The 25,711-nt window shown below is 38.9% G+C and overlaps 1 protein-coding gene across 25 annotated transcripts in view; it reads right to left on the minus strand.

Annotated features, from left to right (window-relative positions):
* LOC116694202 (pleckstrin homology domain-containing family A member 5) overlaps nucleotides 1-25,711 on the minus strand; it is a 79,368-nt gene that overhangs the window by 24,364 nt on the left and 29,293 nt on the right. For 14 of the 25 annotated variants that reach the window (XM_032523774.1, XM_032523771.1, XM_032523764.1 and 11 more), the window contains 4 exons: nucleotides 11,932-12,015; nucleotides 8,279-8,317; nucleotides 2,640-2,760; nucleotides 2,392-2,496 (listed from right to left, as the gene is read on the minus strand). In XM_032523774.1, the coding sequence (XP_032379665.1) occupies nucleotides 2,392-2,496; nucleotides 2,640-2,760; nucleotides 8,279-8,317; nucleotides 11,932-12,015 (349 nt within the window). Of the gene's footprint in view, nucleotides 1-2,391; nucleotides 2,497-2,639; nucleotides 2,761-8,278; nucleotides 8,318-10,811; nucleotides 11,393-11,931; nucleotides 12,016-12,706; nucleotides 12,772-21,869; nucleotides 22,205-25,711 lie in introns of those variants that run through there. The other 11 variants (XM_032523785.1, XM_032523761.1, XM_032523769.1 and 8 more) reach the window with 7 other exon arrangements.

Below are 25,711 nucleotides of genomic sequence, written 5' to 3' on the forward strand. Positions count from 1 at the left end.
GAAAACAGTTAGACCCAATCGGACAGAGGTTCACCGCACTGCCTTTTGTGTTGAAGTCTACAATTTAAAAAAAGGGGAGCTTTTTTTTTTATTGTTGCTAGGCAACTACCGCATATGACTGCCTCTCAATTTATTCGAATGGACAATAGCAAAAAGGCAAATGACGTTGGTTGGTTTTCTATCTGATATGAAGTTTTTTCAACTCAAGGTGTTCAGGGAAAAAATGTGAGCCGCTCAGCAACATACAAACAAAAACAATTACCAAAAGTCGCACCAGGCTACTAAACAGCGCTTTGTTTAATGGGGCCTTACTCCACCATCTAGTGGGAATGGTTTGAGTATGAAATGACAAAGAAAAAGTACGTGCTGAAGTCCACTCAGCTCCTCAGATATAATTAGTTAAGAAAAGACAGTAAATGACTTTGTTGAAATCACAGGAAACCTGTTAGCTACAGGTGTGTGTGTTATTCCAAGGCTTCTTTATGTAATAGTGCCTCTACATGAGTGAAATTGTAATGGCTTGAGATCCCGTTTTTTTAATTCATAACCAAAAAGACTCTCAGTGACTTCCATGTATTGATTACTGACCAATCAGGAACATCTTAACAAATTTGAAAAAGTGTCGCATCAAAGTCTTAAAAAGATTATGCCCTTCATATTTACAGATCTGTATTAGGTTTGTCTGTAAATCTGAATAAAAAAACTTTCTACTTAAGAAATAAAGTTCAGTTTGTCTTTGCCACACCATTCCATTCCTTTAAATCTATTAGTTGTTATTTATTTAAGATGTTCCTTTAAGTTCAAGAAGACTTAACAGACAGATGCTATTTATAGTCTATCAATTACATTTAATTTGTATTTTGAAGTCTTAAGTATGCTATATATAAGCTGTTGACAACTTTCTTTTGCTTCTTATGCTTCCAACTGATTGACAGGTCATCTACAAACCTGGTATCACTTTGTTTTTCTGTTTTGTTTTTCTGTGCATGTATTTCTGCACATTGTGGTCTAAAAAGCCTCCTTGGACTTTGTGTTTCTGCCACTCAAATGTTACATAGTATTGGCCTGAGACGGAGTAAGGGTACTTTATTAGGGAAAACATTTGACTTCTGTTATCGTATAAATAGAATAAAGAGAGTGCTCCACTGTGTATATAATTTCAACCAAATAAACAGCTTTCACTTTAAGGAGGAAGCATGTTTAATGGACAACAAAAATAAACCTCTTTAGCTAAAGTTGTTCTTTGGTATCGCAATACTATGATCAAATGAGTTTTCAGGCTGCGGCTGCTTAAAAAGGATGAAGAGTGAGGAAAAAGGGTATTAACTCCCCCATTCACTTTATTGGAAAACTTGAGCAGAGTCCTTAATCGTGGATTTCACCCGGAGACAAAAGTAGGGGGAGGGACCTCAACAACTCTGTCATTATGGTCAAACGGCATGTGGGCTGCAGTTTACTTTAAATGGAAATTCATTTCCATGAACCAGCATGTTTAACACATTAGTATTTCAAAATGTTCTAATACCAGATGCTGCTCAGTTTTTTAATGGAGGCACATCAGAAATGTAACAAAAAGATTTAAAGCTCTTGCTTTCATTAATTCATCACCTCTCGATCGGTTAAATTAAGGTATTAACCTCTGTTTTTACACTGTGTTAATGAGTAAACTTTATCAAAAGTTCTGTCAGATCTTGCTTAGTTTAGGTGGGAACAGAAATGCAAGGCATTCACCGTCACATCAATCACCATGGCATTTTGTTCTCCCAATGAATCAACTGAAGGGCTCCAGCTTTTCCTCAGCCAAGGACTTCAATAGCTTCCAGGTTTCAAAAAGGCAGGAAAATAAAAGTGCAAATCCAGCTTTTATTCAGGGTAGATTTGTGAGTCTTGTGCTTGATCTACATCGCCATGATTGAAGTCCCCAAAGAAACAGCAGCTGGTAGCTTTACCAAAGGAAGCCATCGTGTGTTCACAAAACAGCGCCGGGAGGCTGCAATCAAAACTAAATGAGTCTCCTACTTAGGAAGCATGAGAGAGTCCTGTCTGGCAAAGAGCTGCATCAAGCACCCCCTTTTCACCCTCCTGTAAGTCCTGTAAGAGCTGTGATGAGGGATTGGTATTTAAAGACTGCTCGCACTGGATGACTGGCTGAACAGAGACACTGGACAAAGAAATGCTCAGATCCTGTAAGAAATCAAAAACTTTCCTTTGTGCTAAAACTGTTGCTGCAAATCTTACAGAGAGAGGGAGACATTAACATTGTTCTATGTGGAAAAAGTGGAAAGTCGTTTCAACAAAGTTTACATTCACAAGATGATCTGCACTAAATTCATATTCACATATGATTTATTGGACTAAATGTTTTCCTTGAAGTCCTACAATCTTGCTCACCTGTTTGTAAAGCCAGTTTCTTTTGATCACTGGGGCATTGGGATTCCTCCGGATGGAGTTGGATCTCTTTCCAAAGTTGTGAACTTTTTTGGAAGGTCTTGATGGCTAGAAATACAGTATGAATGAGTAAATAGCAAAGAAAGCTCAATCGACAAAACATAAAAGTCTTGACTTTTAGACTGGTTTTCCATTATTTTCTTAACTTAACTGGCATGCATGATTATCCTTTATTCGAGCGCGTCACTCACTCTTCCTGCTGGGCTACCGGGGTTTGCGGCATAGTCCGAGCCGCCTGTGTAGTTGGAGGCCTCACTCATGGTGCTTAGTGGCCGTTCCTTGTTCTCATTCGCTGGCACTTTGGAGGCAGATCTAAACGAAAGACACAAAGCATGCCAAGAGCATATAGGCAGATTATCAGTCAGAAATATAGACTGCCGATTTATGTATACTGACATCGATAACAAAAGGAGAATAGGAGTAAGCAAACTTTATTGTCTGTTCCCTCATCCTTTTGAAGTTCAAACTCTCTGTTATAATGAGATCTCAACAAGGGCCTGTGAATCAAGCAAATTACTCCACCATGTCACTGCAGATACATTCCCAGTTGTCGGCTTTAAATGGGCAGCTTTAAATGGTCTGCAAAGTCTGCCTGACATACTGAAATGCAGCAGTGAATCAGGTCAGGATGCCTCCAAAAGACAAAAATAAATGTAAAGCAAAAGTTGAAAGCATACTGAGTTCAATACATTTGCCATTGAATAGAACACCTTGTGATATAAGTTGTCTCTGGCCCATGGAGTCCTACATTCTTTAGGAAGGGTTGTGGTCTAGAGGGAACAAGAAAGGAAAACCAGAGTAGAGCAGAAATACTGCAGCAGTGAAAGAAATCTCTTAGATATACTGGTTTCAGTCCCTGAAAAAGGACAGGAACTGCCAACTCCCCGATCTAACCTGCCCTTTTGATAAATGTTCAACGTTCATAGACTTCAGATTATTTGGTATCATTCAGAACAAATGAGACATTTTATATTTGATAAACAATAACTCATCCATTTATTCATCATTTACATGTACTTTCCATCTAAATCAATCTTTAAATCCATCTATCCATCTGTTAGACACAAAGACTATAAAAACCCCAAAAAGGCAAACTCCAGTCAATTTAAAAACAGTTTAACAGTTCAGACTCCATGCTGTCATACTCAAGATGCACAAACACGCAAAGGGATCACAAGGGATAACATGAGCTTGGCTCACAACAGCAGGCAACAAACAGGATGTTCATTCCCGTGCAGCACAGTGAAAGATCTGATATTAAAGACAAAACAATGACAATCACAGACTGAATCTGTCTTACCTGTATTTAGAAAAAAGTTAACATGGTTTGTTACAAGGTAAAGCTCAGCTACAAGAAGCACCAATATCTAACCAACATGTATTTGAGATCTTATGATTGCTAGTTCAATGAGAAAAATTCATACATGAAAAAGATTTATTTATAACTAGAATTCACAAGTGGCTGAATAAATAAGGGGATTCTGTATAGAGTTGATACATCAAGGAAGTCATTAGGTGGACAAATGGGTGACTAATGCTCTCCCGAGTTGAAGTGTGCACAATTTTCCACTGACTACTCTAAAAGAGCTGCTTGTGCAGAGTGATGAGTAGCCCCTGAGATTGTCCTTCTATTCCATCTAATGACCTCGCTCTAGAAAATAAGGATTTTTTGCACTTCCAGTGACAAGTGAAATCCTAAGTGAACCATAATCAATGGTGTGTCGACCTGACATAGAAAAACAAAAAGGTTGGGAGGGGTTGAAGAAAGTGTAAGAGACTTTGATGTAAGATAAATGTTTTGTGTGTGTGTGTTTTTTATTATTATTGACAATTAGTTTGGGTCTGATAATCAATCTGCGGTGAGTGTGTCAAATTGGCTGCTTTGGTTTACAGGTAGATAGTTAACAGTAGGAGATGTGAAGCTGAATTAAGCAGAGCTATACTGGTACTCCTGTCAATTATTAAACACAAAATGATAATGATTGAAGAAAAAAAAACTTGAAAAGTCAAATCCTGTGCTAATACAAAAATAGTTGTAAATACTGTGAATTAAGTGTTGATGATGTGTATTCAGAGGACAACTCTTAAGTTCTTTTAACTCTTCAAAGTATTCCTCATCAGGGCCTCTCCTGTATTTATTTCTCAGCTACTGACAGTAAATCCAATGCACTTGCAATGGAGACCACCAAATGCTTCAAATCTATATATTTTGAAATGAAAATTTGCTCTAACTGGCTTCCTTTAAAATGTTAGCATGGACCTGTCTGTATGCTATACATTACTATTTTCTTGTTTAGGTTAGTGCTTGTCCCCAGCAGTGTTAGGCAAGTTAATTTAAAAAAAGTAATTAGTTACAGCTACTTCTTCCAAAAAGTAACTAAATTAGATACTCAATTACAAATTATAAAAGTAACTAGTTACTTCAGAAAGTAACTAATGCGTTACTTTCAAGTACATTGTAAATGCTCAAAGGTGACCCCCACCTCCACCCCTCTTTAATGGAACTTAAAATACATGTGCATGTTCCGTTATTTATGATAAATCTGAATATTATAATGAAATGGACACTTAATACATTATTAACAGAAACAATGTACACACATCTAATATATTGTAATATTGCTGTGGGACAAAGTGAGACTAGCCTCCAATCAAATGCCATGTATGTAGATATTATGTCTAGTGGATTAATACAAATAAATAAATAGATACACTCTTTGTAGTGCAAATAACGTAAGTGGCCTGATGGTTGTACTTTTGCGCTGGTGTGTGTGTGTGTGTGTGTGTGTGTGTGTGTGTGTGAGAGAGAGAGAGAGAAAGAGAGAGATAGAGCAAGAGAAGTGAGAGAGTGACAGTGATTAGCTTTGGAGCGAGTTGCCAGTCTAGAGTCATATAGTGAGAGAAACAAAGTGTCTCCCCTTTGTTTTATAACCACAGGGGAAAATCTGCAGCAGGAAAAGCTCCCCCTCTTCGCCATACCTGTCTCTCGTTGACTGACTTGCTTGTGTTGTTCGTTGTGTCCGACTATGCGTGCTTTCGAACACCCGCCCAACTCTACCTCTCATTAGCTTATCATAAAAGTTTACTCTACCTCAGCCAATCATCAGCATTTTTGCGCTTGTCTTGTGCACGGCCCACTAACCAAGGAAGAAAAAAAAAGTCTTTGCCTCTCAGCTCAGAGATCAAGTTGGTCCGATGAAAGAGAACAGCTTTTATAGTAACGCACCACATTTTTAGGCAGTAACGGTAACAGCGTTATTAAGATGGGAAGAGTAATCAAATCAGATTACTCGTTACTGAAGAAACTCCTGTTAGTAACGCCGTTATTTAAAATGCCGTTATTCCCATCACTGGTCCCCAGACAGCTTCACCACCTCCATGGCAACAGCAAAGTCAATACATCTCAAATCTAAGCCAATTTACCTGGAAAGCCGGGAAAAGGAGTTTAGTTTTGCAACATTTTGGCTTTGTGTATGTGCAGACAATACAGCATAGGTTTACCCAGCATCTATCTGCAAATAAAGACTACAGACAGGTTGCATGTCCATCACAGGGCCAACACACAACCCCAAATATTAAGACCCATATGTATTGAATGTCACAGCACTGCCTGGTCCTGCTGCATGGAATGTGTGTCCGTGTGGGTCTGTGTGTGCAAAAAGACTGAGGAGGGATTACACTGCCACTGAAGCTTGGCGCTCTAAGCACACTAGGGCGGGGGTGCGGGGGGACACTGAACTAAGCGGCTGAGGGTGCATTTTAAAATGATCACACAGCATTTCTAAAGAAATAACGGTGCTTTCAAACACCTTTGTTTGGTGGTGAAACTGACCTTTATCTTTTTAACCAACACAAGACTAGAAGACAAGGCAAGCATACACAGATCAAGATATCAGTGTATATAACTATCACAGGTTCAGAGATCCAGAATACCAGAGAGCTGCATGATGAACCAAAAAATGTACAAATACCAACATTATTCACCAACCTAAGTTGACAGATGTCACCATGTGTATTTCAAGAGCTGTCCTATCAAAACAATACAAAAGTAAGTCAAAATTCTCACTTAGGCTCATGGCAGCATGGAACATTAGAGCCAATGGTAAAGCTTTGGTAGTTTAGCATATTTAAAACACGATTGTTCAGTTGATTACGCAGACATATAATTGTCCTTAAGGATAGGTTAAAATCATATTTGATCATATTTTGCATTGTATCTATTTCATTATTATTATTATTATTATTATTATTATTATTATTTCTTAAATGTATTTATTGATAACAACTAAATGTCTAAAAGTCTCATAATATAGATTTTTTGGTCATATCACCCAGCTCCAGCATAGCAACAGAGTAAGGACTCTTACCTGCGTACATGTAGACTGTACATCCATACGGGACAGAGCATGAAGGAGTGTTCATAAAGTCAAAGAATTTGAGAGTTTGTCAAAACAAAATGAACACTGTGTGTATCAAAAAGTTCACAATGATCATATTTCTTGATAACTTTTGGCCTAAAAACCACAACAACCTTTTGTTAGCTACCAAACCGGAGATCACTAACCGGCCAACTAGAGACGTTCCAATACTGATACCAGTATCGGTTTCGCCTCCAATACTGTCTAAAACACTGGTATCTGTATCGGGGTTGTTGCACCGATCCGATACCACATAATAAAATCCTAAAGAATATCTACGTTAACGTAGTTTATTTATGTTCTTTTTCCGTTAAAAGTGACTGCCAAACTGGATAATAAAAGAAAATTCTGTGGCGTTCATTGTTTGTGTTTGTTCATGTTTCACAAAGAGTTTAACCTGAGCTAGACCGAACAACAAAGGTAGAAATCATATCACATCCATACAAGGATAGTAGTATACAGCTGTTAAAACATAATAAAATATATGACACGCTGGTATCGGATCAGTACTCGGTATCAGCCAATATGCAAGTTTAGGTATCAGAATCGGTTTAGGGAAGCAAAAAAGGTTATCGGACCATCTCTACTGCCAGCAAAGTAAACTGAATGGCGGGGATATACAGTATAAGATATGTTTAAAAGATCAACTTTCATCAAGAGTGTACAGCTTGACCTTCAGCTCAGGAAAAGTGAACAATCTTCCCGTGGTTAGCTGTTTAGATGAACTAGGGCTGTAACGCTATGAAAATTTAACCTCACGGTTATAGTGACCAAAATTATCACCGTTTTCGGTATTATTGGGATATTTTTTATATTAGCAGCAACTTTTTTCCTGCACATTCTGCAAAGAGTATAACTATCCTCAATCAACTGTCCTTTGGCATTCTTATAACAACTAAAATAGGCCGATGATTCAGACATAGTCCTCTCCGAGGGTTGATAAATCTCCTGAGCGTTGTCATCTCTTCCTTAAGCCATGATCAAAACTTCAAGAAACGCACATTGTAGGCAACGCAGTGCGCCCGCGTGGCAACTTCAGGTGACTCGGATGAAGTTGGGAAGGATTAAACACGCGGTTTCCACATTGTGGTAATCCACCGTTATAATATTGATATTTTAAATGAACACGTTAATTGTTATTGTCAACATTTTTATTGTAGGTTACCGTTACACCGGTAATTGTTACATCCCTAAGATGAACACAACAAAAGGTTCAGACAGTAATGTGCACCTTACAGGACTTTGGAATGCAAATGCATAACAGGTCATCAGGCAAAACACCATTCAAAACACCCAGTCTGTTGTTAGTGTGCAACAACCAGGATTATTAACAGACAGACAAGTTCAAGTGTTTTACATAAAAAAACAAATGGGGAGAACACACAGTTAACTATTTGCACCTAGTGTATTACCTGCTAAACGATGGGTGACACAATTTTCCACAATTCACACTACAAAACAGAGGAAAGAATTTTTTTTTAGAATGAAAGTACAAATGTGGGTTTTGAAGACTGCACATAGACAGTATATGGCATTATGTACTGAATTTATACATTTGACCATATCCAAGACAAGACTGATTAGCTTACGTATCATCCTGATATGCTAAATGACTTTCCACCTAGCACCACCCTGGACTAATTGCACTAAGGAGTGGGTGGATAAAATATGTTATAGTAGGGGCACTTTTATAATGTTTTTATAAATATATATCATACTAATGGTACATTTTCTTGGATATTAATTGAGAAAGTGTTTATAAATACAAAAGCTATTTAGAAATTAAACATCTTTAACTCTAGATTCCTGTCATATTCATATAAAAAAAATCCAATATTGGCATAATGCAGGCCGGTTTATTGATTTTCAACATAAGCTTTGATTGTCTAATACATCCAGAGATACTAAAGGAAAAGTTACCAAAGTATAAACTGTATCGTAACGTCATATCGCCCAACCTAAATTGCACTGGACATTATTGCAGACATGGTCAGATCATGTCTTGGTAGACATGTGTTACACGTGAGTTATACCAGAATCTCTTGTCAGCTTGCACATGGTCATGTGGACCACTAAAAATAGCCCCAGACATGTACAGTAATGACAGTAATGAATGCTGAGACATTCACTGAGGTGGGTGAAGCTGTCAAAGACGGGACTGACTCATGACTTGAGCAGTAGCTCACACATCACAGCATACCTGAGAGCACAAGTATGATGTATATTTAATATAACCTTTTATAACCCATAAGTCATGATAAAGCAGATTAGTGGAGGCTAATGTACAAGTAAGTTGGTCCCTCAGTAACAACACAGCAGTGTCCGTTCTGTGTCATGCATTTATTCGACTGTGGGTTGTGCATCAACAACAACAACAACAACAACCACAAGGCCCATTGCATCAATGACTCACCTGTTGTGGTTTCGTTTATCTGCATCAAAACGTTTTAAGGATGAGATAGTCATTTTTACTAAGCAGACAATTGAGTGTAATTAATGGCGATTATCCTTACACCGTATGGTACAATATCTTCGCCTCTCTTTAAACCTGTTGCATGTTGCCTCTTCACTGGAGGCTACCACACCCTCTTACAATTACACAATACATCATGGATGCATAAATAAGTTTCACACATTATACAGACCATTTTTTCCTAGACTAGGTTACAACTGCAGTTTCAGTAGAGTAAAATAGGCGGTTTGTCTTTTCAAATCTGTTACCTCAATCCTAATCTAGATTTTCTTCATCTGAATTAGTCATTTTTCATTTTAAGCTGTGTTGTTTGTGTGTTTTGTATTACTTTTACTAAGGGTGGGAAAAATCTGAAATCATATGTATCGCGATTTTTTCGAGATAATTTTTAAAAGCAATTCTGAGATTATTTTTTTTTACCAATGATTCACCTAATATTTTCTGTTCTGTATACGGTACCACTGACGGCGACTACATCATATTCATTTCTAGCAAAACAGACCGAAAGCAGAAAATCCGTGTTTTGTACTTCTTTACAAATGAAATAAATGTCTGACTGACTGACTGACACTCTTCTTATAAAACAATTAGTTTTTAGAAATGTTTAATGATATATTGTCTCTTGGATTGCTCAACTTTGTTGTTAAAGGCAATACAAATTGAACCAATTTGAAGCACCCATGTATTGTGAAAGAATCAAATCGGGACGAAAGCATATCATCCCAGCCCTTACTTTGACCATATAGTCTGAAGGTTGAGTTTATGTTCTTTATATGTTATACTAGATTAGTACTACAAATGATCGTGCCAAATTTAAACAAAATTTTGTGTTTTGGATTTACTTAAAGTACAGAGCAGATTAGGCAGTGATCTTCAGCCTGCCCTCTTTATCCCTGTGGCAGCTTAAGTCCGTCTCTGCCTTTTATTACTTGTCTAGGGTGAAGATTTTCCCCCTTATTACTTTTTCTAAAAACAGAGCCAACTGTTGGATGAAATGCACTGTAATAAGCTTACAATGAGTCAAGTGGGTTTATCACTTTGATGTTGCCTTCCCAAAGTGGAGTTCTACAGTACATCCGATATTCATTTTGCAGATTATTTTACGATGGCAAACACTAATTGCCAAATGAGATATCTTTTTGCAGCGGCATGTAGTGCCTCTCGGCGTGAAAAACAGCAGAGATGTGAGAGTAACACAGTGAGGGGAGGAATTTGTCAAGAGAGTGCAGTGACAGTTTTAGCACAACAAGCTTCTTTGCAATCATTTTCCAATTACTCCATTTCTTGTGAACAAAATGTAGCTCAAGAATTCGGTGAAACAGAAAAGCTCAATAGATCATATTCTAGTAAAACCAGGATCTTAATTACTAAGCCACATATTTAAACCAGCTGAAACTGGAGCCCATGATGGGACATTAGGAATTCCTACTCCACTAATAGTTGGACTTAATACTTAATACTTGTCTTGAAGCAGAAAATATTTCAATCAGCATTCATTGCTCAATAACATAAGTCACAGCAGTTGGTATGGCATAACTTCAGCTCAACAATATAACGTCATGGAGAATCTGCTATCACAGGGGGTTTCTGAGGGAAGTGAGAAACTGAGTGGAGCTGATACATTTTGCGCAACTTTAAGCTAAAATAGCTAGGGTGGTAGATCAAAGTTGAGCCTAGTGTCATGGTGTGGGTTGTGGTGCACAGCCTAGTACATATGTATTTAGCACACTTACGGACTGGGACACAAAGGTACATTTGAGTGGGATTCTACAAAGGAGGCCAAAATTATAGAAATGCATCTACCCTCCCTTTTCGGTGTTGGACATCCTGCAGACCTCTGGACAGAGCACTTGACTTTGCCCAGACGTCATTATGAGACCCATGGGTGGAGATAAAGAAGTTAAATGGGAGTACTGACGATTCCTCAGATGGAAAGAAACGTGTAAGAAAAGTGTAGTTTGACAAATTTGTAGAGTCGTTCTCCTTGAAGTAAAAGTTCAAGATGACTTGCTTCTGATCCAGTCATATGAGCAGACATGTGATTATTGTTGTGCTGAAAGCAGTGTAAAATATCACATGGACATAACATTGTTAGGGGACATATCTTTGACCATAATGACAATTGAAAAGGCCATGAACTCCTATCCAGCTCAAAGCAAGGGATGAACTGTGAATCGCTGCACTGGTGTGAATCACTGCATCTGGTAGCTGATGTATGCATGATACAATGGCTTTGTTATTGGCATCCCTTAGCATCAAGGGTTGGCAAGGGCATTTGGAGAAAACTGCAGCAATAATTATGCACTTAATAAAATCTATTTAATGAGTATCTAAGAAGTTTCTAAATAGTGGCATTCCATTTGGTAAGATAGTTCTTATTTCTAAGGAACTTGTTTATGAACATACCGTAGATCAATGAAGAAGCACTGGACAGAAGAGGCTTTGAACTGAAGGGGCAGTACTGTAAATAGAGGGTGGCAAGGCGTAGCCTTGTGCAATGCCGCCTAGACATCAGGAGTTGCATCAGCATACTGTAGTGATCACAAATGCTACCCAGTGACATTCTAAAAAGCAAAAAAACAAGAGACTTACTGTTCGTTGACGACAAAGATGCAATTGTCTTGTGAGGGTAAGCTTGAGACAGGATGCTTGCAGGTCACCTTCCGTTCATTGTGGCTATTGAGAATAGAGAGGGGGGAAAGGGGAAGAAATTAGTGGTCAATGTTAGGAAATTATACTGCATACAAATGTCAGGAAAAATAAGCCCATCAATAATTCTCGATTTAGCGTTAAAAACAGCCCTATTGATATGCTGCTTACTGCCCTGAAAACCCAAACATATTTTCAAAGAACTCAAGCTGTAAAGGCTTGAGAAAACTCTTCACCTGCAAAACATGAGAGCAGTTGAGGTAAAGTTTGTATTGGCTGAGTAGAAATGGGAATACTGAGACAAGATGGAACAGATACACAATATGTAAATACTATTAGCAGGCTGTGCCAAAGGAGGAATTATTCAATCAAAAACTGGTCCATTCTGTAAAACTGGTCCAACTAGACATATATTTGGTACAACAAGCACTTATGGCACGCCAAACAACAGTTTAAGTGCCTCATGACAAGACAAAGTATGGCATTAGGGACCCAAACAAAAAAGATGCTACATGGGGTCCACAGCAAAAAACCCTCTTTCCTTTCCAAATAAGAGCACACACACAGATTTTACCCCAAAAAAGTATGCAACAGGAAAAAATAGCAATTTAGATGTAGGTTAGTGTGTACCAAGCCCATTTCACCTTCAACAAAAGGCTTCAGCAGGCTGCCATCCTACACAACATCCAATGACAGATGTACAGAAGAAGCTACCCACCCATCCAGTTGGCCAATTACAGCGGCCCACAGTCCTTTCCGCCCTGACATGATTAGAGCAGCAGGTCACAGACCACAGTCTTTGAAGAGGAGTAGCCCAATGACTGGGGCCCTCAAAACAACAGCAGCTTTCCAGTAAAGTACAGTGTGGTTATTATGGGTGTGTGATCTGGATTGCGTGGGGGTGGAAGCCTCAGTAAACTTTCCAGTGAGAATGACAAGCTAAATAGTAAATCCTAAATCAAGTTTTGTTTTCAATGGCATAATTAGAACAGTGACTGCACTGTTAAATTAATTCAAGCTCCAGATCCAGTTCATTAGCTTCCTATACCATAACCTACACCTTAGAAATGGAAAATCTATGGTTATTTTGATTTTACTCGCAGTGAGTTACAACTAGGGGAAGTTCAATAGCAGTAGAGAGTATGCTATTAATATATTAATCAAATATATTGACAGCAGTAATTATTGAACAAGACATTAGACAAAATAAGTTGCAAGAGCTGCAACCATCTTCAAAGCCCAAAGCCACTACTGCTTTAACTGGACAGTTATTCTATATTTCAGCTCAGTTAGGCTGAACTATAAACAGAAGGGAGTCAAGCTACAGCCCAAAAATAACAGTTTTTAAACAAGGGGTACTCATATACTGAAAGGAGCAAATACTAAGCATGAAATAGGGGGTTTAGTTTCAGTTTAGCCAGGAGAGCAACAATCTCCACAGCTCTGGTCTATAATTACCAGAGGCACTGTTGGCAGCAGAGCACTCTGTGCGGTCTTTGGGCAGACCAACGGCACCATTTTTTTTTTATCCCTTCACACATGCCTATGCTCTTCTGCACATAGGTTGGCTACAGATTTAAGAGAATAAAGAAAGTCTGGATAGGTAGTCATGTACACAGTAGTGGGATGAAAGAATGAGGTTATGCAGAACTGTGGATGGAATTCAACAATCAGTTAAACTATCCAATACTTGAGTATATTTAAACTTTGATACTCTGAATCCATACACCACAGGTTTGCTTTCATGTGGTACTTTAGCCATGGTTAAAAGGAACAGAGGTTTTAATATAAGGGTGCATTTTGCCAACCTATTAATTGGCAATGCATGCAATTTCATTACAAGAGAGAAAAGTGTTTGATACCTTCTATCTACAGTATGTAAAGGAAATCCCTCTACAATATCCACTTTGGTAGGTAGGTCTTCTTTTATCGAGTAACCTAATCTTTGGGATCACACAAATTTGGAAATGTACTTTCTTATTGCATGGCTATTTGATAACTGTTTAATGAACTGACTATCTCAATGACAATAACTACTAAAGCTCTCTCTCGCACTCTACCCACTGACCTCCATGTGAAATGGGCAGACATAATGTAAGGATAATTTACCCTGTAAAAAATCAATAAAGTGTCACATCAAATTAATTTTAAAGAAAATTAATGTTTGACTTCAATCAACTGAAACAGTTTTATCCGTTTGTAGGCTAGAAGCAGATACACCTGATATAAAAGATATTGTAAATGATATGGGCTAAATAAAAGTGTTTAAATCTATTAGTTAAATATCACCTTCAAAATAAAGTGGATCAAGAGTCTTAGGGTTACACCTATAAAATGAAAAGACCCTCCTGATGTTCACAATGTTTTTGCACATGTGTTGACTGAAACATGTGCGAGGTTAATGTTTTTAAAAAGGGGGTTGAGTCACATCAAAGAGCTCATATATCTATACGGACAGAAGCTATTTGAGAACGTTCAAATCCTTCCCAATAATACATGTGAAGGAGGACAAGGAGTTCTTAAACCTCAGAGGACAACATGAGTGCAATGAAGTAACACAATGTTTGTGGTTGTGTGTAGGCCAAAAACGGCAGGGTAACAGCAGTACACATTTCCTGTTCAGTAGATAAATCTCCTTTTGGACAACCTACAAAAGTAGCCCATGAAAATGCATGGTTGTCTTCTTTGAAGTACTCTTTAAGCTATTTTATTATCATATTCATATTGTATTGTAGTGACATTTAGCATGCCACTGTGACAGACTTGATGATGCTGTGAAAAAGAATGAAAGCATCCCACATTGCAGATACGGATACTATTCAAAATTAGTTTGGTGTGCCCCCACATTATCAAGCTATTGTAAAATGATTTCATCTGAAGAAAAGGAAGAATGTAAGATGAGATTCATTTTGTTAATATTTAGTTAACAGATGACCTTTTATTAGGGTTACTGAAATAAGTCACATATTTCCATCAATTGTAGCTTCATAGTGTATTCTGTTCCATTTAGTTAACAAGGGAGCCATCTAACATGTTGTACCCTGCCTGTTATTCAATAACAGGTTGGCAGAGGGATATGATGAGATGCTGAAGAATGTTTTGTTTTGAGTCTTGAGTTGTTTGACACTGGAGGAAATGTGATTAAAAAGTGGACCAAGTTACACAGTCGAAGCTGTCTCTGTGCCCTTACTCTATCCACGCCCCGAGCGTATTGTATGTAGTAACAAAGAGTTACCAGTTAACGCTAACAATCACTAGCGTTACACTATCATCAATAGCTGATTGCAAATATGAGAGGATTATACTGCAAAACAATTGTTAGAATATGTGGGTTGTGCGCACACAACATAAGGGCCCTCTAAAAAAACATTACTAGATGATAATATAATCAAAGTTGATGATAGCAGCCATTGTTGCATCTAAATTAACTACAAGCTCAAAATCTCTTTTTGGGCAAATATGTTTTTCAAAATACTTCCGCCAGCTAATCTTAGCTTAAAACATCATTTGTAATGGTCACACATGCTCTGGAGGATGTGGTCTGTGGTCACTACAATCAAGATGAAGTTAGCATAAAATTACAGGGCTAAGGAGATGTGGGAGCTTATGGTAATGCTTATGCTTCAATAGAAGACAAAAACATTGTATTCTCTTCAGTTAAAGGTGCTGTAGGTATGATTGCAAGGATCCAGGACTTAGCCAAAACATTTGAACATCAATAACTTTTCAGTCCCTCCCCCCTTTCCGCTGAAACGGTCTCCTAAGCTCCACCCCCACAAGGGACAATGAATAGGCTCGTTCGAGATGAACTGCGCCTCGCCTGTAAAGTGGACGAGAGCAGGCGGCAGCAGCGGGGGGCGGTGACAAAAAGCTGCGGTAAAGTCGGACAGTTTCCAGCCGATTCCAGCCGCCTTCAGGCTGGACAGGAAGTGATGAAAACACTGTGGTGCGATTCCGATTTAACAAAATATAATCAGACCCACACATCAGCTGGTACACAGTCTCCAGTTGTTTTAATTATGACAGAGTAGCTGGCAAAGTGCTCTACATGCGACCTGTTGCTGATTTTAATGAACAACAGACTGGAAATGATCCGTGATCTGAACGGATTTATCTCTTTGACTTCTAAACTTAACTATCAGCCTCACAACATGTGTTCTGGACAGAATAAGTCTTTAAATCAGACAAATGCATTAAAATCGCTCCGATTCAAAAACAATAAAAAGTTTATATAAAACGTATCATGTTGTAAACCAATCAGGTGTTAAATCAGCTGAGAAGCCGGCGTTTCCCAGCATGCTGGGTCCGCCTGGGTCCGCCTGGCTCTTGCAGTCGGTGAAAGCAACTGCGCCGCTGCGTCTCAGAACTGCGGCCGCCTTGCTCTCGTGGAGTTTCCGTTGCCCACGTGTGCATGACGTAGAGCAAGTCGGGATCAAGTCGGACAAATCTAACCGGCATGCAACGGCGCCGATCGCCGGTGCATCGATTCTGCGCAGACCTGGCTCATCTCGAACGAGCCTAGTGTGTGTGCATGAGCAGTGACTGTCACGCGTACAGCCCCCACCCCCGGCCCTGATTGGAGGATCTGAACAGGGAGCTGTGGATTTTAGCAAATTGCACTACAGGCTGTAGGTGGTGTCAGAGGAGCCAGATTTAAAAATAAATAAATAAATAAATAATAATAATAATTATTATTATTATTATTATCTGCTTTATGTAGTTCTACTTGAACATAGGGTCAGTTTCAGCAAATATGATAAAAAGTTTTATAAATCTTACCTTAAGTTTAAGAGTTGTTCTTGTTTTCCAGAGGGATATGGTGGTTTATTGGGTGGGTAAAGGGTACCAGAAAGTTCCTTGCCTCTTGACTTCAGATATATGGAAGTGAGGAACTAAGACTGGCAGTGAGAGCTGACCACCCTGTAGTGGGGAGGGTTGGGCAAATCAGGACTGTCCTGTCCACAATAATTATCAGTGAGCTGCAGTAATGAAGAGCTTAAGGTCTGGGGGTCAACACTCCACAGGATTAGCTTTTATTGTTCTGGGTGGGTCTTTGATCCCTCACTCCTCTTCTACAGTTTAACAACAAACAAATGAGGGGCTCCAAAAAGGATCTTTATATCAGAGAGAAGAGAAAAGGTCTTTATGAGTTTTGACAACATTTTGTTGGGTTATAACACCAGAGTTGGGGCCCACACTAGAAGCTCCTTTATGTAATTATTTTACTTCGGAACCAAACCTGCAGTTCACATCTCTGCTTGATACACTTTTAAAGAGATGAGGTGGGGGGCAAACATTTTGTTTAGCATTCCATCTTATTTATGTCTGAGAAGCCAAAAACAGCCATTTACTGCTAATTTTGGACCATTTTCACTGAGAAAATATCTTAGCGGTTCATTCAACAGTTCAAAAGTTGTTTCTGTTGAAGTTCTAAAATGATTGCCATACTCAAAACATATCTTCATTAACCTTTCTATTTATTTGAAAGTAAGGAGGAGAAGAACTAGATAAGAAAACTTAGGTCAAATAAGAGACGTGGCATTTGAAAAAAGTTACAATAGGGGTTACTATTATCATTACAGCCAACAGGCCAAATAGAAGATGGAAGAAAAAAATAAAAACACTACTTGTGGTCATTTGTTTTGTCATTCCTTTTCAATGTGGAGGAAGTGTAAACACTCGAGGGAACTTCCTCATTCTGTGTTTTATTAAAAAAAAAAAGTTAACATGAAGAGTTATCATAAAGAGTCTGAACTGCTGTAGCTAATTTGGATACAGGGGAATTTAAGGAAAATAGCTTTTAAATTACAACTAGGCAACTTCGACACTGATACTTAGTAAGAAAATGGAAAAGAACCTACACTTTATTGTATGGCAAATCAAGCAAATCAAGCAATCAAGCAATCCAGCCTTATTTCCTCAGGATATGATCTAATGAGCTGACACATAGTCAATCCAGTAGATGCTTCAATCACAGCCCTCACAGTAGCATAGGTGAGAAGATTTTACACATTGCCTAGTAGGATCACACCCTTATCCTAGCAGTGCTGAGCTAGTGAAATCATGCCATCTCATTTAAACTAGACTGCATGGTACACATTTTGGCTCTGGCTACCTTAGCCCATATCCATGTTCTCACATATAACTCTGCATTTACACATGTGACTATTAGCTGACATTTAAAACTAAGTGCATGTACCAACATTGTCAAGATCACACACAGTTATAGATACTTTTTAAATGCCAGGAAAATGTCTTAGTCTCTTTAACAAATCCAACTGCAAATCACCAAACAGAGCCTTTAAGCGATAATTAATTCTCTTGGTAATGCTCATAAATGTAATCCTATTACCCAGGAAGGAACTTGGACACAAATTTAGGCAAGGCCAATGACTATTGAATAAAGCTTTTTCACATTATCAGGTGAGTATTCTTAACTAGCATAAAAAAATAATTGGTTGCAGTGGAACTCCTCAATACCTCATTGACATTGAGGTATGAATAGCCCTTGTCACAAAAGCTGAGCAGAACCAGCAAAATAGGCAGTTTGTAAGTGGGCGTGTGTGCGTGTGCGTGTGTGTGTGTGTGTGTGTGTGTGTGTGTAGGGGGGGAAGCAAGATAAAAGACAAAACAGGGGCTTTGCAGTCCCCGAGAGGTCTATGAAATGCAGAGTGGCCACATGAAGCAATGTTCTGTCACAAAATGGTAATACCTGGACTACTGTAATGTCCTTAATAAATATCTTTAAGGTAATGTTGTGGAAAACTTGCATCACACCAAAATCACTGCTGATAACATAGCCAGCCTGTTAAGCTTTACTTTCACCTTAGACCTTTTTTCTTAACCACGGAAAACAGCTGCTCTTTGGGGCTACAAAACAGATTTTGTTCAAACAATTCAATTAGCAGCCCCCTCAAAGCAGCTGTGACAAAGTGTGTCAGGAGCTGAACGGGCAACTCAAGAATATTTTGGAGTCATGGAAACAAGCTGCCTTCTAAAAGGAAAAATACAACATTGAAAAGTGAAAGAAGTGAAATTATGTATTATGGAGAAAATTCAAGAAGTTCAACTGCAGTGTATTGCAGTGATGTAAAACCAAGCCTCATTGTGGCCTTCTGACCAGAGGCCAACGTGATACAACTGTTCTTCAGTAGACGAAAGGATTGGTTCCTTAAAAAGGTATTTTTATGAAACAGAAATTCCAAACATTACATTAGCATTTCAGTGTCTGTAAAACTCCCTTAGTTAACCATTCAATGTTCAATTTCAGGCTTCATTAAAGACAAAAGCATGCTAGCATTCAATACAACTTTCTTAGCAGATAAAGCACATGGAGGAAACACAAAGGCAGTCTGTCAAAAGTACTGTATAAAAAAAACACTGATATCTGTGATGTCAAGTCCTGAAAGTGAGATAGACGTCACATCCATACTGTGTTGCGATGTAGGTCAATTGCAGGACAAAGAGCAGTATCACCCAAGATAGTAACCAGACTCTTCTTATCAAGGTCATATTCTTAAAGACATACATGGATGAAAAGCTGTGAAGTTGCAGGCTTGACTAGCATTTTTAAAGAAGGGAAAAATGTTTAAAAACATTACCCTCAACTTTGATTTATACTGTTAAAGACTAGACTAAAAGCAAGAAGTGGGAAGTAACAATTGGTTTAAGGTGTTTATTCCGGTTTCAGGAGTGTATATGACCGCCAGAGCATCAGGACATCTCTCTGCAGCTTTTTACCATTTATCTCTCATGACTCAAAGCCTGAAATCAAATGCAGCTACACCCTCCTCTCCCCTTGATGCGAATGGACTGCATTTTCTATAGCACTTTTCTAGTCTTCTAGACTACTCAAAGTGCTTTTACATAGTACTGGACCCTTCACAATTCACACACATTCATACACTGGTGGTCGAGGCTGCCGTACAAGGTGTCAGCTGCTTGTTAGATAAACATTCACACACATAAACACACCGATGGCACACGCAATCGGGAGGAACACAATATGGAACCAGAACCAAGGACACTTTGACATGGGACTGCAGGGCCAGGTATCGAACGACGAACCTTCCGATTGGTAGCTCTACCACCTGAGCCACAGCCACGCCAGATGTCTTCTGCTCAGTGGGTGCTGGGGCTGGACTAGCAGCCAATAACAGGGCATCTGTATATCTCCATTACTGCTAAGCTGCTCTTTACTAATAAGTGTCTCCCATTGATACAATTTAGTTGAATGGATCATCTTAATAAATTTGCTCTATCCAAGATTTTTTATTGAATATTTCTTAACAGTCTATCCAGCTAAAAGGTCTGCAAAAGAGATGTAAACATTCATTGGATGTGAAATCAAATATATTGGTCAATTGACTTCCTTAAAAGAAGTTTCTTTGTGATTGCAATTATGTTTTTCAATCAACTCAAGGGTTTGATGAAGGAGCATCCCACCCCCAGGCTGAACAACACAAATAAATTCTGTCTGTAGGGAACATTTCTGAAACACCGATGACTCCAAGTCTGTAGGAAAACACTGAACATCGGGGACAATGGTCACTGAATGAGATCATGGGAAAAGAGAATAAGTACAGCATAGCTGTTCCGTCTCTCCTTTATCCTAATCTTTTGGCTTTGTACAGTGATAGCAACAAAACAAAAGTGCTAAACCACACTATACTACATGTATGACATATATGTAATACTGTTAATACATGGGATATTAGTTAGACATTTCAAACAACTGGTGTTTGCAAACAACCACTTAGTATTTAATCAGTCAGACTATACAGAGAGGATCTTGACCACAAGCCACGATATACGTTTTGTTGCCATACGTTTATATGCAAACACAAAAATAGTGGCTAGCTTTATAGATGATGTGTGTGCATGCTCGACAAATTGAGTTCAACAAAGAACAGATAACATGCCTAAAAACACAAACTCCTGACAAACTAGTTCAACGGCTCCCTGTCTGTTTATAAAAATTCTGGCAACCACACGATCAAAAAAGCAAATACAATAAAAAATGCATGTTGCTCAGCTGATCTAGTTGATGTGATCTGGTCTACATTGGTTATTATAGAAAGGACATAGTCTAGGTCACTGCAGAAAACATAGTGAGCAAGGGTATAATTATAAATCTCATCCAGAACCATATATCTGATGCATATTAATTGAATAGAGTCAACGAGGACAAACAGTGGCCCTTCAAGACTGCTTACAGTAAAGTAATGGTCAAAAAATCTAAAGTATCTTCCCTCAAGGGGTTTGTTTTCACTGTTGTGCAACTCAAAACTCCTGTGGCTCAGAATTAACTGGATAACAGAATGTGAATTTCTAAAACTATGAAAGATAAAAATGTAATATTTTATTTGTAATTTACTTTTGGCATTGCAGGTCCAAAGTAGGGTAGGAAAGAGGTGCTTATTACAACAAACATGCACTATTTCTGTTATGAGGGAAAAGAACAAATAATAAATATTTGTTTTAAATCTGCAACTAATTACAGAAGAGAACACAAAAAAACGGTCCTCATTGAGTAGCATTTATACTACTAGGTAAACTCTGAGTATAGGGAATCCTTTTTTTAATCAAGGAACCTCTGCTTTGACAAAAGCCTGACAAACTACGGTCTCAGTGTGTGGTGCTGTCCAGTGCAAAGAACGGTGTTTGCACATACAGCCATGTGAAGAACAAAACGCTGACTGGAAGCTGGTTAGAACTGCAATACAGAAGGAGGCAACCACAGCAGCTGCATCCATCAAATAGCCCTTTACCTTAAACATCCAAAACCCCTCAATCATTATCGGGTTTGGAGCAAATCCCACTCAATGTATTTAGTGTAATGTATGTCGCACACGTCGACAGCACTGCAGGTTTTTACTTACAATGAACAGCTTCCATAAATGTCCAAGCAGTCAAACAAGAGCGGTGAAGTCAAACGTGCAGGGTATACAAGTAACCGTTGTATCCAAATGTGAACGTCAGATGTAACGAGCTGAGAGTTTCTTGTACTTTGAAGAAGCGTGTGTTGTGAAGTGTGCTCAGTCCGCTGCTGCTGGGCTCGCGGGGCAGGAGCACTCGCGCAGACTGCTGCGCCGCGTGCGCCCGTAGTAGAGACACGCTGAAACCCGAGAGGCGATGATGTCACGGTCCGGATGTAAAGAAAGCAAGGTGGCCAGCAGCGCTTTTATTCTTCCCTCCTAGCACAATTACAAACCGAGCGAACAGAGGATGTACGCGCACGCACGCACGCAAACACACAGAGAGAGAGAGAGAGAGAGAGAGAGAGAGAGAGAGAGAGAGAGAGAGAGAGAGAGCAGCTACAGTGTGATGATGGTGTCCTGGTGACATGAATAGAAAAACACGTCCTTACTTTCCTCTACAGTAGTCGCGCAGGACTTATTCTTTACATGAAAACTCTTCCACACGTGGAAGAAATGCATGGAAAAAACATGGGACCCTCTAGCTGTAAGTGCTATATTTCAAAACCACATGGAATAACTAAAGTGACACCATATCCCAGATTTAAAGTTGTTCCGCTGTTTATTTGGGATTGTTCCCAGGCAGGTCAATAATATAACACACAGGCCTAGCCCTAATTGAATTTGAGCTTTATTTCCTCAGTGAGCTGTTATTTCTGGCATTTGCCTCCTTATATGAATGTGAATAGCTGCACCTCCCTCAGCTCATTCTTCAACAAGTCCTGACAAAGGGGCATGTTGAAAAATGAGCTACGGCTGCGCTGGGGTTTAAAAGGCTAATCATGAAAGTATTTGAATCATCCCCATGAAGTTGTGGTGAACTTTTGTTGCAAAACATTGTGGCCACAGTTGAAGAAATTGTAATACTGTATCTTAGCTGTCCCCTCGTGTCCACTCAAGTTACTGGAGCTACGCTATCGGATTAAAGCTTTTTAGTTTCAATAGGATGAAGTGAGAGAAAGAACTGAATAAGTAGGTTCAGCAGGGAGCTTGCAGCTATTGAGGACATGAAAGACCGGATAATGACCTCGGCCCCAACCTAGAAGCCAAACAGCTCCACTCATCAACCTGCTGGGTGTAGTCAATGGTGCAGGAAGACACCCAGAGACCGTCAATACGCTCTTTAGTAGGTATTTTTCTCTTTCTTTCTTTCAGTGATTTCCTAAGAGTGTACTGTAGCTCTCAAAGACAATATATTTTAACAAAAACTGAACACAAATACTGACTGCATTTTTGTGGGTGTAAAACACCCAGAGGCATTACATTTATCAACACCATCAATAATATGTTGACCAGCTCTACTACATAAATAATGCATCATGCTTCCATTAGAAAAGCGTGGAAGGGAGGGGGGTTACACTAAAAAATTCAGTCCTTTTACTATCCTTGGTCCTCCGGGGAGGGCCTCACATGCTGGGGCCTGGAGCCAGGGGATATGGCCACCACCTGGGGCACAACATTGGCACCATACCCCCAAGAGAAAGCAGAGAGAAATGGGAATGAGTATCTGGAGGATATGTGATATATTTAGTGACCCAATCCATGAAATATGAATCTGTGGTGAATAAGGAGCTTGTGCTCCAACGGCCACAAAAAGGTGTCAGAGGGGAAAGTCAAAGCAAGCTGTTTAGCCATCTGTGTGTGTTGCCACATGAGAGCAACACACACATGCCACATTTTTTTTAATCCCAGGATAACTGAATCAATAGTTTGCTTTCAGTGTTCAAATGCAGTGCTGCTCATAAGTATAGGAAACCCTGCTTAAATGTACTAAAAATAAGAATTAAAGTCATCTTTTGGAAATGTATGTTGTTATTGCCTTAATTACTAAATGAGGAAAACGCCAACCTTTAAGGACACCAGTTTTCTTTGTGATTAAATAATGTATTGTGAATAAATAAATGTTCTTCCTTAAAATACAGGGGGCATGAGTACTGTATAGACACCCCTATATTAAATTCCCATAGAAGCTGGCAGATTTTTAATTTTTAAAAGGCCAGTTATTTCATGGATCCCCACATCATCACATACCCTTCACCAGTGTGGTGTTATTTCAGTCAGCTTAATAGCTGGTTTGATTTGCATTGAGAGATTATTTTATGGAAAGTACCCCATGCCATTCTCCAGGTATGGTGAAAGGTATGTGATGATGTTGGGTTATTTTAAATCTAAAGACCAATGATATTTTCTCAGGATGCATTGTATACTGGCCTTTAAAATTAAAAATCTGCCTGCTTCTATGGGAATTTAATATAGGGGTGTCTATATTCATGCCCATGTATTTTATGGAAGAACATGTATTTGTTTATGATACGTTGATATGTTTATGAAATTTTTTTTATTTTCATTGTGAAGCCCATCACATTGTTATAAAAACAGGACAGGGTGGTTACAGACAAGTGCATTTCTTTCACAGGCTTGATCCTTACAACACCGTGCGTATTATCAAAGTATTCTATACAATGTTCCTAACTGCTTACTCGTTGTAAGTCAGCCTGGGGCCATTTGCTATAAAATAATAATTTTTAAAAAATGATAAAAAAAGTTAATGTCACAATCACAGGCCGCAGCATGCATTTTCAGGCTGGGTTCAAAATCACAAAGTAGGCCTCAAGACTAAAAATGTTGTTTGGGGAGACCAAAAGTACTACACATGATTAACCCAGCAGCTGAGCCTCTGTTCTGATTACAACTGTATGCTATTTGTTGTAATTTCCTTTTTTATAAATTTGGAAACATGCCAAACTCTGGCTTAATAGTGGAAAAAATAGTCCTCACACCAGCTCATCTGGCAAATAGTAGAAGTGGAATACCTAACTACTGTTCCGAGAATCTGTTGGGGGGGGGGTGTTGTATACCAAGGTCATACAAACTCTGTTTCATCTCAACTCAAAACTTTAACTACACTCCATTTTATGGCTACACACCATTAGGCTTTATGACAGAGTAAGGATAACATGATGGGCAAGCTCAGATGTTATCACAGCGGAGTGGTCTGGCTCCACCACTCCTGTCTAGCCGTCAAATCTCAAGGCCTAGTAAAGTAACGATGCACTGTGTGTGACAGGTAGGTACAGAGACTATGAACAATAGCTACAGCTGTACAACCTAATGCAGTCAGTACAATAGCCTTGCAATGTGCAGTACTACCTTTACAAAGCTTATTATGGTGATGAGTCATCTCCCATCTCGTTTGTTTTCAGGCCAGTTTGTTTTGATTTTATAGCAAAGAGTTATGTTGTGTCCCTGCCCCTTGAATATAAAAAGATAGAAAATATAAACTGTTTCATGCACAAAGTTTTATAAATCCAAAGTGTGAATAGCAGAACATGCTGTGCTAATGCTGTTCTGTTGTTTCTATAAGCATGCATACCTTGAATTGCATAATATGTTTTTGTGTCTAGAAACCAGTTGTCCTTTGCAGTACAGAACAGGGCAACTGAATCCATAGGGTAGTCTATGGATGAAGCTCAGAAGTAAAAAGACATAAAAAAAAAAACTCCTACACTGTACATTGTACCAATTATCAAGGAGCAATGAAGCATTTCTTTTCAACTACAGTTTGCACTAGAGGCTTCATCCGGTTCTCAGCTGACAGATGCCAAGGAGAAGCTTTCAGACTCATTAACTGCCCACACAGAGTCACAGAGAGATGGGAAGGCAGAGGGAACCGCAAAGTGTTCACATGTTTATCCACTCTCAGAGGATCCTCTCCTACCTGCCCACTCACTCTCGTCTCTGACTCT

Source organism: Etheostoma spectabile, chromosome 8 (assembly GCF_008692095.1).
Source record: "Etheostoma spectabile isolate EspeVRDwgs_2016 chromosome 8, UIUC_Espe_1.0, whole genome shotgun sequence".
Taxonomy (NCBI): domain Eukaryota; kingdom Metazoa; phylum Chordata; class Actinopteri; order Perciformes; family Percidae; genus Etheostoma; species Etheostoma spectabile.